The sequence below is a fragment of the Scleropages formosus genome, chromosome 9 (assembly GCF_900964775.1).
Source record: "Scleropages formosus chromosome 9, fSclFor1.1, whole genome shotgun sequence".
In the NCBI taxonomy this organism is placed as follows: domain Eukaryota; kingdom Metazoa; phylum Chordata; class Actinopteri; order Osteoglossiformes; family Osteoglossidae; genus Scleropages; species Scleropages formosus.
In genome coordinates, this window is record NC_041814.1 from 5,853,545 (window position 1) to 5,869,228 (window position 15,684).

The 15,684-nt window shown below is 40.2% G+C and overlaps 2 protein-coding genes across 2 annotated transcripts; both read right to left on the reverse strand.

Annotated features, from left to right (window-relative positions):
- Window positions 1–2,564: 2,564 nt before the first annotated feature.
- Window positions 2,565–8,706, reverse strand: LOC108930515 (N-acetyllactosaminide beta-1,3-N-acetylglucosaminyltransferase 3-like). Its single transcript, XM_018745798.1, has 2 exons — window positions 8,516–8,706; window positions 2,565–5,154 (listed from the first exon to the last, which is right to left on the reverse strand). The coding sequence occupies exon 2, from the start codon at window positions 5,144–5,146 to the stop codon at window positions 3,962–3,964; it is 1,185 nt and encodes a 394-aa protein (XP_018601314.1). The 5' UTR covers window positions 5,147–5,154; window positions 8,516–8,706; the 3' UTR covers window positions 2,565–3,961.
- Window positions 8,707–12,339: 3,633 nt separating this feature from the next.
- On the reverse strand, window positions 12,340–15,572 carry LOC108930518 (potassium voltage-gated channel subfamily V member 2). The gene is made up of 2 exons (XM_018745801.1): window positions 14,150–15,572; window positions 12,340–12,779 (listed from the first exon to the last, which is right to left on the reverse strand). The coding sequence occupies exons 1-2, from the start codon at window positions 15,455–15,457 to the stop codon at window positions 12,489–12,491; spliced, it is 1,599 nt and encodes a 532-aa protein (XP_018601317.1). The 5' UTR covers window positions 15,458–15,572; the 3' UTR covers window positions 12,340–12,488.
- Window positions 15,573–15,684: the final 112 nt, after the last annotated feature.

A 15,684-nucleotide genomic window follows, 5' to 3' on the forward strand; every position in this document is an offset into this window, starting at 1 on the left:
GGTCCTGCTTTCCGGTGGGTCTGGGCTTCAAGTCTCGCTTGGGGTGTCTTCCGGTGGACTGGCATCCCGTCCTGGGTGTGTCCCCTCCCGCTCCAGCCTTATGCCCTGTGTTGCCGGGTTAGGCTCCGGCTCCCTGCGACCCCGTATGGCACAAACGGTTCAGATGATGTGTGTGTGGGTGAGGCCCTTTAGTTCAAGTGAAGAGTACTGTTAATGCTACAGCATACAAAGACATTTTAGACAATTGTATGCTTCCAACTTTGTGTCAACAGTGTGGCAAAGGCTCTATTCTGTTCCAGCATGACTGTGACCCTGTGCACAAAGCGAGGTCCATAAAGACAATGTTTAACGAGTTTGATGTGGAGGAACTCGAGTGATCTGCACAGAGCCCTGACCTCAACCCTATTGAACAACATTGGGATGAACTGGAATGCCAATTGTGAGCCAGGTCTTCTTATCCAATATCAGTACCTGACCTTACAAATGCTCTTTTGGGTGAATGGGCACAAATTTCTACAGATAGACCCCAAAATCTTGTGGAAACCTTCCCTGTAGAGTGCAGGGTGTTACAGCAACAAAGAATCAGAATCAGAATCAGAATGAGCCTTATTGCCAAGTATGTTTATACATACAAGGAATTTGTTTCGATGACAAAACTTCCCCAGCATAGACAGAATGACAGTGACAAGACACAGATAATAAAAAATAGAATAAGTAAATAAAAGATAAAAAATATATAAAATATAAAGTACACCATATACAAAATAGACACTAGACATTATATGTATGTACAGGTATGTTATATACAAATGCAAGGGAATGTAAATAAAAGATATGATGTGATAAATAAATATAAGTATAAATAGTGTTGTGTATTGCACCAGTTTACTCTCTAGGGGGCATTTAGCTGTTCATGAGGTAGATGGCCTGAGGAAAGAAACTTTTCTTGTGCCTGGCTGTTCTGGTGCTCAGTGCTCTGTAGCACCAGTCAGACAGCAAAAGTTCAAAGAGGAAGTGGCCTGGATGTGAGGAGTCTAGAATGATTTTGCCAGCCCTTTTACTCACTCTGAATAGTTCTTGGAGAGTGGGGAGGGGTATACCAATGATTCTTAGAGCAGTCTGGACTATCCGCTGTAATCTTCTGAGGTCTGATTTTGTAGCTGAGCTGAACCAGAAAGTTATGGAAGTGCAGAGGACAGACTTGATGACTGCAGAGTAGAATTGCATCAGCAACTCCTGTGGCAGGTTAAACTTCCTCAGCTGGTGAAGGAAGTACAACCTCTGCTGGGCCTTCTTCACAATGGAGTCTATGTGGAACTCCCACTTCAGGTCCTGTGAGATGGTGGTGCCCAGTAACCTGAATGACTCCACTGTTGCCACTATAGCAGAATTTATGTCAACTGTTATCTTTCAATGACAACCACTTTGTTATCCTTGCAGTGACAAATAACTCATACCTTTGATGTTGCAGAAGAAGATGTCAAGGCTTCATTTTGAACCATGATATAATGCCTCCATAGTCCAATGACTCCATCAGCTTACATTGACCGGAATTAAAGGGCAGAAAGTTGAGTCTAGAAATAAGCATGGATTCCATTATGCTGCTTCTCATCTAGGTAGCTGTATAGAGAAGCCATTCCGCAGAGCATCTTGTTTTAAGCGATTAAAACTCTTCAAAATAGCATTAACACTAATAAGTATTTGTGGGGTAGTAATAGTAGTAGCTCCCTTTTGCTACCTTTTGTTTCAGTTGTTGTACAAAGACAGTTAATTCTGCACCCTAAATTGCAATTTTTTTCTGGACACATGGTATATATCATTGCATCTTGGCCAAAATAATTTCCACTTAGCAATCCTTCTGTGATGATTGCCTTCATGATCTTCTATTATATTGTTGTAAAACTTTGGAAATTTATCTGTCAAGCATTTCATTGCTAAATTCACAATGCTCGACAATGTCTGTAATAAATTTTCCAAGATCACGGTCATGTGAGCTCCATGCTATTAGAGCTCTACAAAATCATCTAACGTTAGATGATGATGGGGGGGGGGGGCACAGTGGAGCAGCGAGTTTGGCCTGTGCCTGCTCTCAGGTGTGTCTGGGGTTTGAGTCCTGCTTGGGGTGCCTTGTGATGGACTGGTGTCCCATCCTGGGTGTGCCCCAGAGTTGGTTTTTGTGTTAGTGGGTTTGGTTTGGTTTTTTGTTGGGTGGACTGGAGAAGTTAGTTAAACTTCTTGGTCTCGAGTCATGGAGATGTATATTGGCTATGCTGGGTGTTCTCTGTGGCTTCATGTTGGTGGTTGGACTGGGTCCTTGTGTACAGCCGTTGAAAAATACACATGGGGTATAACATCATGTCCTCTGTATCTTGAATGACCTCACATTGTATTTTATATAAAAGGCGTTAGCTAAAAAAAGACAAGTAGTACTAATAATAACAATAATACTCATTGAAAAACCCATGACTAGAGTTAATTGACACAGCAATGAATGTAACAAATCCATATGATTTTTTTAAAACATCGCATTTAATCATTTAATTAAAAACAGTTTTCAGTCCAGAGTCCAGATATATATTTTACCCTAATTAAAACAAAAGCCAACCTACTTTACACAAGTATATGTCAAAATAATTTTATTGTATGGAGTTCTGTTTAACCAGAAACTGAAGGTCCAAAATCCTAAACATAATTTACATTAAAAGCTTAATTTAGCAGTCTCCCTTTAGAAAATCCTACTTAACACACAGCATACACTACAAAAATGCATGCTGAATGCAGTGCTGAACTGCAATATAAAACAAGTTATAGGCACACAGACATACCTACTTACTGTAAAGATAATTACACTTCCTGGCAATATGCCATAAGGATACTTAAAAAAATCACTTTGAAACATACAACATGTTAACTGAGAATGCTGTTAAAGTAGATGTGAGCAGTACATACAACAGCCTGAGAAAGTGAGTATTGATACTGAAAAAACTTTAATTAGAAGTGTTCAGTATGAAAAAAAAGTTTAAAAAACTTAACAATAATTTTAAAAACTTGGTGCATTTGATTTGCTCTGAACTATAGGTATTCGGTATCTATGCAGTAATGGTTGCTTTTCATAACTGACTGAATCATCATTATTGATGAACGCATAACATTAACATTTTTATCCTTGTATGTATTGTGCAATAACATTTTTTCACATTAAGCTATTCTTTGATATTCCACAAAAAATCTCCATAGCTTTGCATCTCCCCGATATAATAAGACAGAACATAACCAACATATAGGCATTAAAACAATACAAAAAACTTAATTAACCCCTCAACACCAAAACTGACAAATGCTATAAATTACAACACACTGCTAACGCAATCAACAGAAAAACTTCAGAGGGTTCCACTCTAAAGAGGCATGGAAACCATTTCTTTCGTAAACTTATACTCTCAGAATTGCCCCACATGTACACATGCAAATGAAACAGATGCATCTTACAATAAGATATGTAACTCAATACTTGAAAATTCAATTCAATTTCAACTTATTTTTAGAGCACTCTTCTCCAGATTGCATCGAAAGTGGTAATAAAATCAACTATTTTTTTGTTAAGATCTTGGGCATTTCGAGGTGTTTTGTCCATCACATGACTTTAATTGTACCATTATACAGTAGATACTGTATAATAGTCTGAATATATTTTACCTTTGATCATATCAGGAGTTGTTCTCACATTAATACATGTTTAGAACTTTTTTCTGCTGACATGTTTCAGCAAACTCCAAGTTGAAACAGAATATATAATAACTTAATAAATATGGTAGAAATCTTGATATCCTGCTGCTAACGGTCAGTGACAATAGAACTAAGAAACAGTAGACTTCCATTGATGCCTTCCAGTATGATGGTATATTTAAAAGACAAAATGAAAAGTAGATCCAACCAATTCATTTCATAATTGTGAAAACTTTTATATACCAGAGCTCTCCGAAGAGGTACATGTTAAATTGGGGTCATGAATTCTATGCCACATGACGTAAATCTGATGTACCAAGAACCTGTGTACTAGGATAATCTCACGATAATAACAGGGGTCATATGCATCAGCTGTTTCGGAGGGGACATGCAGTCCTGCAGTCCGCACTCCAAAATGGGACACTGGCTTCAGCCCAGCCTTTTCCAGGCACATACCCATATAAACATCATCAATGGGCAGCAGAGGGATGCTGTGGGACATTTTGTATATAGTCATAGCAGTGAAGCCTGACAAAAGGAAGCCCCCTCCTCCACAATATGGGGGATACGAATCAGACTCTTGAACCTGGACAGGAACATAATATTTGCTCCCAGACTCTCTGATGGGTCCCACATACTGAATAAGGTGACCCACAAACAGGTGTTCGTCACCATTATTATCTTTGAGACCCTGGAGGTATTCTACCATGTTGTCTGTGTTGGCAAAGATGTCGTCATCGCCGTTGAGCAGAAAGCGGGCGTGTGGGCAGCGTTTTTGCATCCAGTCTAGGAAAAGAATCTGCTTAAGTGTCAGGTTAAAGAAAGTGTCGTGGAAGTCCCACTGCAGAATGTCTTCACTTTCTTGGTTCTCAAGTTCCATTAACTTGTTCAGCTTGTATTTCTCTCGGCCCACGCCTACTGTCCCTGAGATGAAAACCCGTCGGATCCATACACCGTTCTGCAGGCGATCTTTTGCCCAAGTTTTTCTCAAGACCTCACGACGGTCATAGTTCCATGGAGAACTTTTTATAACTAACAGCAGGAAAACATCTGTAGACTCCTGTGGAGTGGCTCCGCACAAATTAGGTACGTCCAGCAACATGGGGAATTGTCTGCAGTGCCGATAATACAGGAAGTCTTGGACATGCCTTGGGAGGGTCAAGAACCCAGAAACATTAGCAGCAGAGGTGTTTTGCTCACATTCTAACCAGAAATGTGTCTCGTTGCTGGTTTTCAAGAGGTTCTGAGATTGCTGCATTCTAAATGACTTGTATAGTTTGACTGACTGCTTTATGGGGGGCTGGTTGTTGCTGTCATCCAAGTCATTGGCTGCATCATCTTTGTTGAAAAGTATGAATAAACACAAAGTCACAATCAGAAGCAATGAAACAGCTTCAAAAGTATACGATGATCTCCTCATGTCTGAACCTGTAAGATTAAAAACAAAACAGTGAGGTCATGAAGGCTCACAATCCTTAGATTGTCTTGAGCCCATTCTGGGAATAGAACAATGAGCCTATACTGTATAAACACTAAATGACAATGAGTGTGTGGATGAATGTTTGGCATTCAGGTAGTTAGCTTTAGTTGGTTTTCTGATGTGATTTACAGTAAACTCGTATGCCATTGATACCAAGTACATAAAGGTTAATGGTCACTTGATTTTTTTTTTTAGGGACATGTTAATTTGAAAATCTTGAAAGAAATCAGTAAAATCGCTACTTAGCTTTCATTAGAATTAGTTAAAAGTGCTGAAAATAGAGGGGGTGCGGTGGCGTGGTGGCGCAGTGGGTTGGCCCACAGTCCTGCTCTCCGGTGGGTCTGGGGTTCGAGTCCCGCTTGGGGTGCCTTGTGACGGACTGGCGTCCCGTCCTGGGTGTGTCCCCTCCCCCTCCGGCCTTATGCCCTGTGTTACCGGGTTGGCTCTGGTTCCCCGTGACCCCGTAGGGGACAAGTGGTTCTGAAAATGTGTGTGTGTGTGTGTGTGTGCTGAAAATAGAAACATGCTCTTTTCACAAACTATGGCTTTTAACTGATTCATTCCACAAACAGGTTTACTATCTTAATCACAAACACTTACAAAAACAGTGCAAAAAGTGGTCTGAATACATTCCTGCTTTCCTGCTGAATGTGTTTTGCTGCTAACAAACAATGGGAGGAAGAAACATGAGTTTCTCTCCCCAACAGAGAAACTGTTAAAAAAAAAAAAAGTGGGAGGGGAGGAGGGGTTAAGATAATGCAAGTGAAAATAAACTGGACAATGTTTTTATCTTTGCTTGAATCTTAGTCATATGTGGAGTGACGTGTACCTTCATTATAAAGCACTTTGAGAGGCTGTTTGAAGGCACTACATAAAATAAAGTATATTAGAACTAAACTAGCAATGCTTGTCATTACTGCAATCACTGGCAACACTTATAACTCTTCTCTGAGCTATCTGAAAAAGTATTATTAGTGATAAATGAAGAGTATCACACAAAGTCATTTGTAAAGCCACTACCTTGCAATGGAATTGTATGCATTTTATCACTACAACGAATGAATTGATAAGTAAGGTTTTCCTTTTAACGCTGCTTAGCAATTCTTTCAATTTTTTTGATTAGAGATCATTATTATATCAGTTGGTTTTACACTGTTTTGTTGTATATGTGAGTCCGTAGTTCAATATGCGTATATTTATTTAAGTTTACTGCGTTTATTTATTTAAGTCCTGGTGGAATTCTAGAAAATTATGTAAATTTTACTTACCAATAGATAAGCTACATTATTTACCTAACTCATGTGCCAAAACAGGGCCAAAAGAACTGTATTCACAAGAAAGACTAATACAAACAAAAAAGATTTCAGTGAGGTGATATGCTTCCCAAGGCTTTAAAATAATTTTATCGCTCAAAGGTGTTTTAAACACGTACACAATTCCTTGATAGATATTTTTGTAGTGGATGGGGGTCTTAATTTTTTTTTTGCATTTTGTGCTTTTTTTTGTTACAACACATTTCACAGTTCACGGACTCCTACATATTGAATGTAATCTATTATACAAATAGTATGTAACTGTTTAGTTATTTATATATGTGTTTCATTCAACAAAATACCAAGCAAAAAGTTGGCACACCTCTCTTTTATTACCACTGCAATCTTCACAAGGAGGAAGGACATCTGACTTTTGTTTCCTTAAATCACTACATGAGGTCTGCTTTTCTCCTCATTTAAAACTGTCAGCATGTTTCAAAGGAAAAAACCCCAAAAATGCATCGTGCATGAACAGAGATTTGAACTAGTTAAGAGGTCACATGTTCATGACACAATCACCATATATCTAGCAAATACTTATGGAGAGTTCAAGCCTGAATCAGGGTGTAGATAAAAATTTCTCTCACTTCCTGGAGTTCAAAGGTATACTGCCATAAAACATCTCACACACACACACACACACACACACACACACACACACACACACACACACACACACATTTTCAGACCCGTTTGTCCCATACGGGGTCACAGGGAACTGGAGCCTACCCGGCAACACAGGGCGTAAGGCCAGAGGGGGAGGGGACACACCCAGGACGGGACGCCAGTCCGTCACAAGGCACCCCAAGCGGGACTCAAACCCCAGATCCACCGGAGAGCAGGACCCAGTCCAACCCACTGCGCCACCACGCCCCCCGTCCATAAAACATCTCTTCTGTAGTAATTCTTTTCATTTCTCTCACACACACACTTGCTGAAGCCACTTGTCCCAAGTGGGGTCACGGCGAATTGGAGCCTAACCCGGCAACACAGGGCATAAGGCTGGAGGTGGAGGGGACACGCAGGACGGGATGTCAGTCCATCACAAGGCACCCCAAGCAGAACCCAAACCCCAGACCCACCAGAGTAGAGCAGGACCTGGCCAAACCCGTTGCGCCACTGCACCCCCTCTTTCCATTTCAATGAATAAAATAAGTTACAAAAGAGTGACACAATGAATTATACAGCGTCACATATGGCAAAGTCTTTCAACTGGAATTCCATTTTCAATGGAAAAAAAAAACACTAAAGCTGCGTTTTTACACTTGCCCGGGCAACAAAAATCTGTACAATATATGCCATTATTTATATATAATGGGTTATTTAATTTTAAAAATGAATGATGAATGCCAAAAGTGAAAATTTAAATCGCGTCTTTCCGACTGGCTGTCTGTGCTGCGGCGCCTCCAAAGTCCGAGTTGACCAGGTTCTAAAATGCCACCAAGTGCTCTTTCTGTAACATTCCGCGTGCGAAATGAAAACCGAGCCGCTCTAAATCCTCCTGAAATGGAGAGCCTTTTCACTCAGTCCGCCCCGAAACTTACATTCTTCCTCCATAGATTTACACAAACTTTATCGCCTCAGAGTATATTAAAGCGGGCTAGAATACCACAATTTGGACGACGAAGAAACAAAAGTAGTATTAAAAAAAATAAAATAGCACAACTGTGTTTTGTTCGTATATTATTTTTGAAGTACAAGTAGCTGCTGGAAGAGGATGTGCAGTTAGCCGTAAAACGAACCGAACGCACTTAGTTAGCGGGTCCCTTCATTTCTTATAATATATACTATTACGCTTTAACTGATTGATATTCGGGCAACTTTAGCTCGTCCTGCATTCTCTTCTTCCGATAAAATGTCAGCAATCTAAATTTAAATTTTCGATACACTGAATCATATTTGACAGATTTACGTATATAGTCAGCCAGGTTGAAATAAAATGAAACTGTTGGTTTAGCCTAGGTATCTCATGAGTGTGAGTTTTTGTCCTTCCTACCTCAAACAGGGTATTTCTTGACGGAGATGTGAGGGCAGTTTCTTATAGTGGTTCAATTGCCTCTGAGAGCTGATCTCACGCCAGTTCTGTGTGCGAGCTGTGTGACCAGAAAGATATGACGCTAGTAGGTTTGAGTTTCCTGTAATCCGGCTCCACCCTGCACTGTCCTTATCTGAAATTGTCACACTTTGACATTAATTCACATTCTTCTTGACAGTAGAATAAAAGACACGAACTCGAGTCCCTTTTTAGCCTGTTTCTTTTTTAAAAAAACGGGAACTTTGCAGCTACACCGTGTGACAGAGTGTCGCGGAGCAGGAAATATGCTGTTACTGCGAAATACATTTGTTCTCTAAAATCTTGCTCTGAAACTTTGCTCGCCCGCTGGATTACTTTGGCGGGGCAAAATTGCATAAAATCTCTTTAAAAAAAGTTCAAAAGAAATATTAATATTATATTAAAAATGTAAATATAGAATGCGTTGCGAACGTTTGAGCTATTGAGTGCAGTACATGACATTGTTTGTATAAATTATTGCGACATAAGCATGGTAAAAAGCAGTTATTGATAATGATTGATATTGAATTGATATCAGTTGATATTGATAGCTAAGCCCGGGATAACTGTTATTATCGGCAGGGAGGGACAGTTACTTGTGTAGACTACTCCCTGCAGTGCTATCCCTCAGGGCAGAAAGAACATGATCGAGCTTTTGGCAGTGAGTCCGGCACTACTAGTCATTCAAGAGAAACAATATTGCGCCTCTAGGAATGCAGTGAGTAAAGTAACTGTAATGAAATGTTAGATTAATACAAATTGACTGCTTTGCTGACGCTGGTAAAGGGTCAGCGGACACGGGTGACTTTTGCATTTCTAGAGACCATTAAATTTGCCTATTCTATTTGTGTTTACTTCTTGGTCTGTTTTCTCTGCTCTCTCTCTGCTATTTGCCTTACTGAATCATAACAGGAAATCGTTGGTTTTTCCTGCCGCGATGAGGAACATTTTCAAAGTGCCACGCTCTACCTGCACGTTTGTAATTGTGCAAGAAGCACTGTGGAGGGATTACGTTAAGCAAATAAAAAAATAACGTCAATTCAATGGCTTACTAAGACTTGTAAGGAAACAAGAGGTGGTAACGTACGTACGGATGAAAAGCCAAAAAGTGTGCCATAGCATGATAGTATGCCATAGTGCTATGAGGCTCAAATTCAAACATTCCTCACATTCATTGTGTCAAAACGTTGAAACGTGTCACACTTGTTACCCAGGGTGAACATGTTGACTCTAGCCTATCTTTTTGGTGAACACAGTTAAACCGTTTCAAGTTTCTTTCTATCCATGTCTCAAAACATACACAGCCTCCAGTTGGAATCAGAGCACTTTCCCCAGCATCAGGCATGGGAATGTTACTGTGGTAGCACCTCAGAAGAATTGTAGTCCATACCATCAATAACATCTCTGCCAGAAAGTACTTAAGGCCTTCGCATTGTAGTTACCATGACTATTTTGATCTTCTGCTTTGCTTACAGTAAACCCAGTATGAGTAGGAATTGTGGGGACACCTGTTAGTGTAGTGGTTAGAGCTGGTTCCTTTAGATCCAAAGGTCACAGTTCAAATTTAACTTCCAGCTATAATACCCTGTGTGCCATTTCAGCAAGGCAGGAGTTCAGGGCAATCTGCTGTACAAGAGCTTCCCCCACCTCTTGCAGAGAAGCAATGTTAAGGAACATGGTGATCATGGAAAATACTGGCAGACATTGTACAATCTCCAGGGAGATCAAGAGCTCCTAAGGAGGGTCTTCTGACAGTCCAATTCTTCTGGAGCCAAATCAGCCAACAACAGGCACCTGAATCAAAATTTGTGCAGTTTTAAGAAGGTCTCCAGTACTTGCTTTGATTTGAAATGAGACACTTCATTTCAGTCTATTGTGCTTTCAGTTGAATAAGAGCTTCCACTAAATGGTGAGTGAAAAGTTTTTGAAAAATTTACTATTATATGCAGAGCTACATATAGGTGGTCCCCAATTTACGATGGTTCAACTTATGATTTTTTTTTACTTTACAACGGGAGCTAGCAATAGACATTCAGTAGAAACCGTACTTCGAATTTTGATTTTTTCCCCGATCAAAGGATATGCAGTGCGATACTCTCATGATTCCGGGCAGCAGCAGCAATCCACATCTCCCAGTCTGCCACGCAGAAGTGGTGTATTAAATGCATTTACGACTTACGATATTTTCTACTTACGATGGGTTTCGGAGAACGCAACCCCATCGTAAGTTGGGGACCACCTGTATATGAACTTTGCTGTTGTGGTTGGTTTATCTAAATATATCTAAATCTAGTGTTGGGTTAATGTATTGTGAGTTTATCAATGTTTACTTTTCAGGTTTTAAATCCAGAATTGTAACTATGCAGAAAGTATGAGGTATTGATTTTAAAGGATAAATACATGTACACTTTTTTTAACCACACAGCTTATACTTCTTGTTCTAAGAAACAGCAACCAAATTTGCCTAAATGATTTTTCTTGTATCAGATAACATTTTTCACCTGCATGCTCCTGTAACCACAAGAGTAAAATGCAGCTTCCATTCATTTGATGAGCAACATGTGGATTACTTGTAGAAATACAGTCACCAGATGTACCTTTAAAATCCTGTTACAAATAAAGCTTGCTTTCTTGTATTATGTCAGGTTTTGATCTTTGACTCATCTTTACTACTTCCTCCTCTAATCGTTAACTTTTACATTCAAAACTACTGTGACAGTTGTGAGTATTTTGAGTATGTAGTTCCCCTGGCATTTCTTCTTTGTTCATACACTACTTATGATATCATAAATATTTAGGATGAATGAGTACAACTACTAAATAAAAAATAAATAAATTTAGTACATGCAACTGCATATATGGTAAAATTTGCAGACTGTCTTCTAAATTTGAATACAGTTTGAATACAACTGAGACATATGAACAAGGTGAAAACAGTTTGGCACAAGAGCCCAAAGGAAGCAAATTAAAATATGTCTAGACTGATTGGACATATACACTGTATATCGATACATTCCTTTATTCATTCATTATCAGTAGCCACATGTAGTAATGCAGGGTCACAGTGATGCAGAACCTTTCCCAGAAGCACGGGGTCCCAGGCTGGGGAGTACACCCTGCATTCTGGAGGAAATGCCAGTTCGTCACAGAGCAACCTCATACTCGTACATTCATTCAAACTACAAGAAATGTACAGTGTCACCAGTTCACCAAAAACATATTTTCAGTGGGAGGACACAAAGAAAACTCATGTAAACACAGGGAGAATAATCAAATTCGACATACATTGTACTGACTTTGACTTGTGCTTGAACACACAGCCCAGGCTCTGTGAGCTAACAGTATTACGTCCTGTGTCACCATGTTGTCCTCACACACACGCGCGCACACACACACACACGCACTTGAGCACGCTAAAAGAGTACATGAAGAATATGTATATTTCATCATGTAACTGCAAATCAAATTACAGGTGTAAATGTGATCAATAGCTCAAGTACACGTTAAGCACTGACCCTCAGCATTTTGTTTAATTTTTCAAATTTCTAAATATTATTGCATAATAAATCATAATAACTTCGACATTAAATAATATTATGAAGTTGCAATCATATCACAAAAAACATAAAAATAAAAATATTGCAATACAAAACAGTCATTAGTTTTTGGGCCATTTTAACCTTACTTTTAGGCCCTTTCCAACAAAGTAAGCTGAAGCAACTTATATAAGCAATCGTTAGATGGACACTTCTGTCCTTGGCCTCAAAACACTGGCATATTCCTCCACATCCCACCATAGCTCACCAGCCATCCACCCTTCACTGATGCCAGAAGGGCCTTTTTTCCATCATGTCTTTTCTCCAGAATGGCTCAGCAGAGATGCCTATGGTGAGGCAACGGAGGGTGCTGGGGGTTGTTAGTGCTGGCACGAAGGCTCGATGTCACCATCCGACTCTTCAGAGTGGGGTTGGAAGCACATGTCGAGCTTGCGTCGCAAGCGGGCCTTCAGCTTCAAGCTGCGCTGTACCTTGGTGTTTGTGTACTCCTGGGCTTTCAGCTTGGCATAGTAGTCAGAAAACTTGTTGAAGAGGATGGAGATAGGCATGCCATTCAGAATGATACCGAAGGAGATACAGCCGAATGCAACCACCCGACCCAGGAAGGACACGGGCACCACATCGCCATAGCCCACCGTTGAGATGCTCACCTGTACGGAGGCATAATCAAAAGAGATACTGTTACCATTTAGCTCGCTCTAAACACTGCCAAGTGTACGGTATTACACATTGTTTTCACAGTCTTTATCTTAAAATAATCCTCTTTTTAAAAGCTCTACTCACTTGAAATGAAAGCATCTAGTGTGCTTCGGCTCTGAAAAGCATTGGTTGTGGCAACATCTGTACTGTCACTTTTCCTCTAATATTTTCCCCTGCATAGTTCACTTTGTCATAGTGCCAAGAAATGTTTTTAAGGGCAGAAGATTAAGTATTTTACCTGGCTTACTATCAAAACATAAGATACATCTTATGTCAGCTTATGTTTGGGAAATCATCAAACCCAGATCAAATTTAAGACCCTGGTTATGGCCCACAAATGCATCAATAGAACTACTCCCAGATATCTACAGACTTGATCATCTTCTACACCCCAACCAGACTGCTACACTCTTCCACATTGCCTGCTTGGTGGTCCTGCGTATGAAAGGTAAAGCACGTAGGTTCTCGGTTCTGGCTCCGTTGTGGTGGAACGATCTCCCCCTCTCACTCAGAACTGCTGAAACTCTGTCCACATTTAGAAAGGGTCTTAAAACTCACCTCTTCCAGAATTACTTCAGCCATGATCTCTTAACTTCATGTAAGGTTCATGCACTCTAACTTTATGATCATGCCTAGATCAGTTCTTTACACAGATACCCCTGTAATGCCCATAAATGTTTGTGTATCTCTATCTAAAAAAAACATAGTAGGAAGGTGATCAAGAATCGAGGATATTCTGAGTTTTATGCAACTACTCGTGTAACAAACATTGGAAATGAAACTAACTGTACTTAAGAATCACACATCTGCAGCTATGTCTCTTTCTGCTCATGTAATGCAAAAATTGTATTTTCTATGAGATGTACATCATTTTGGAGAAAAGTGTCTGCTAAATGAATATATGTAAACGTAAATGTAAATCACCTTTTCCACTAAAACAGAGGCTCCCCCTTGTGTTCAATTGTAGAATTACACAGTTATTTTTATGTCTACTGTATAAATCCTTAGAGGACAAAAATATTTTAGTGCTTTTTTTAGAAACACCGAATGTATACAAAAATTAATTTTAGCTCATAAAAAATCTTTAATGTAAGATATTATTAATGAATATTTTCTGTTCCTCATGAACTCTTACAGAGACAATTCACATTTAAAAGTTATATCAAGAGTCTACAACAAATAGAATTTACATAAAGTTGCAATACAAAAATGCCTTACCACAAAAATCTTTAAGGGAATCTAAGCTGAAAATAATGTTGCCTTGTTGGACAAACAGTAGGAGTATAAAAGCTCAGGATTAATAAATCAGGGATTTACTCACCGCAGCCCACCACCAAGCATCAGGAATGCTACTGAAGGGGGTCCCAGCAACATCATGCTCCACAGAATGCAAGAGGGCAGAGAAGGTAAAGATGCCCATGGCTATGAAGAGGAACAGGCAGCAGACCTGTTGGTAGCACTGACGAATAGTAAACCCAAATGCCCTCATACCAGTTGAGTGTCGTGCCAGTTTGAGGATGCGAAAGATTCTCATGAGCTTTACGACCTTGAGCACTTTGCTGACTTTACTAACTCGTGCCATGGTCTGCAAATCCTCCTGAACACTCAGATCTTCCTGGTTGGCAAAGGCCTCAAAAATCAACTGGATAAAATAAGGCATGACAGCCACCAGATCAACAAAGTTGAGTGCACTTTTCAGAAAGCTTTTAATGTCACATGTTGTAAATAGGCGTAGGAAATACTCAAAGGTAAAGAAGAGGATAGAGACAATCTCCACACATTCCATGTAAGTCTTGCCATATATAGTGCAGCTCTTCAATTCTGTAACAGTGTTGAGTGTCATAGCTACAATTGAGATGAGCACAAATAGGCTAGAAAAGACTGCAAATGATTTAGCAGCCAGCGAAGAGTAAGGGTTCTCTATCAAGTCCCATAAAGTCTTTCGGAAACTACCTAAGAACATGCGCTTGAAGCCCTCCTCATCATGTTTGGGCTCTATTTCTGCCATGAGCTCCCTTTCAACTTTAAGGTAGTCCTTAATCTCATCCACCTTCTCCTCAAAAAGAATGCGGCAGCACCTCTGAGTGTCCTTCATGCTAAGACCCCAGTATTCCATCTCCTCTTCGAAATTAATGGGACAAAGTTCCTCCATCACCCACAGCACTCCACTGCGGTAGAAGTGGAAGATGTAGTAAAAGAACGCAGGATCACGGTCAAAGAAGAACTCATTTGTGAGCACCGAGTAGTCATCACAGAGTGTCAGTTGCTTGACTCGATCGGTGCACAAGGCCAGCGAGCCAATTCGAGATTGGGGGTATCGGACAGCAATGTTCTTAGCAATGTGGAAGACTTTGCCCCCAACATTGATGTTTATCATGTTCACTGGCCTTGACGGAGGCTGCCCTGTCTCTTTAACCTTTCCCTTCCCTCGTCCTTCACCAGCTGGTACTGGACTGTCCAGGTTCTCCATGGAATTCCATGGCTTTACCGAGCTGTCCTGTGAAAAGGGAAAGGCGCTCTCCTCCTCATCAGTGCTATTTGCAAAGCTGTCACCCAGCCTCAGGCTTGCGAACAGTGTTGAGCGCCTCTTCTTCAACTTCTTCTTGAGCATTTGCTGAGTTAAGTCCATAATGTACTTGTTTAAGAGTAGAAAAGAAAAATACAATAACAAAGAAAACTAGAACTTAACTACTTATAGACAAAACAGCATAAGACAAGTACAACCAGACGTGGTTATACTCTGATCAGTCTGCTGTGGCAAGTCAGGGTTAAAAAGAAATTGCTGCTACCTGCCACATACCCTCCTTCCGCAGGCCCTGCTCTCGTGAAGGACCTATTTGAAATGTGTCGCTTAAG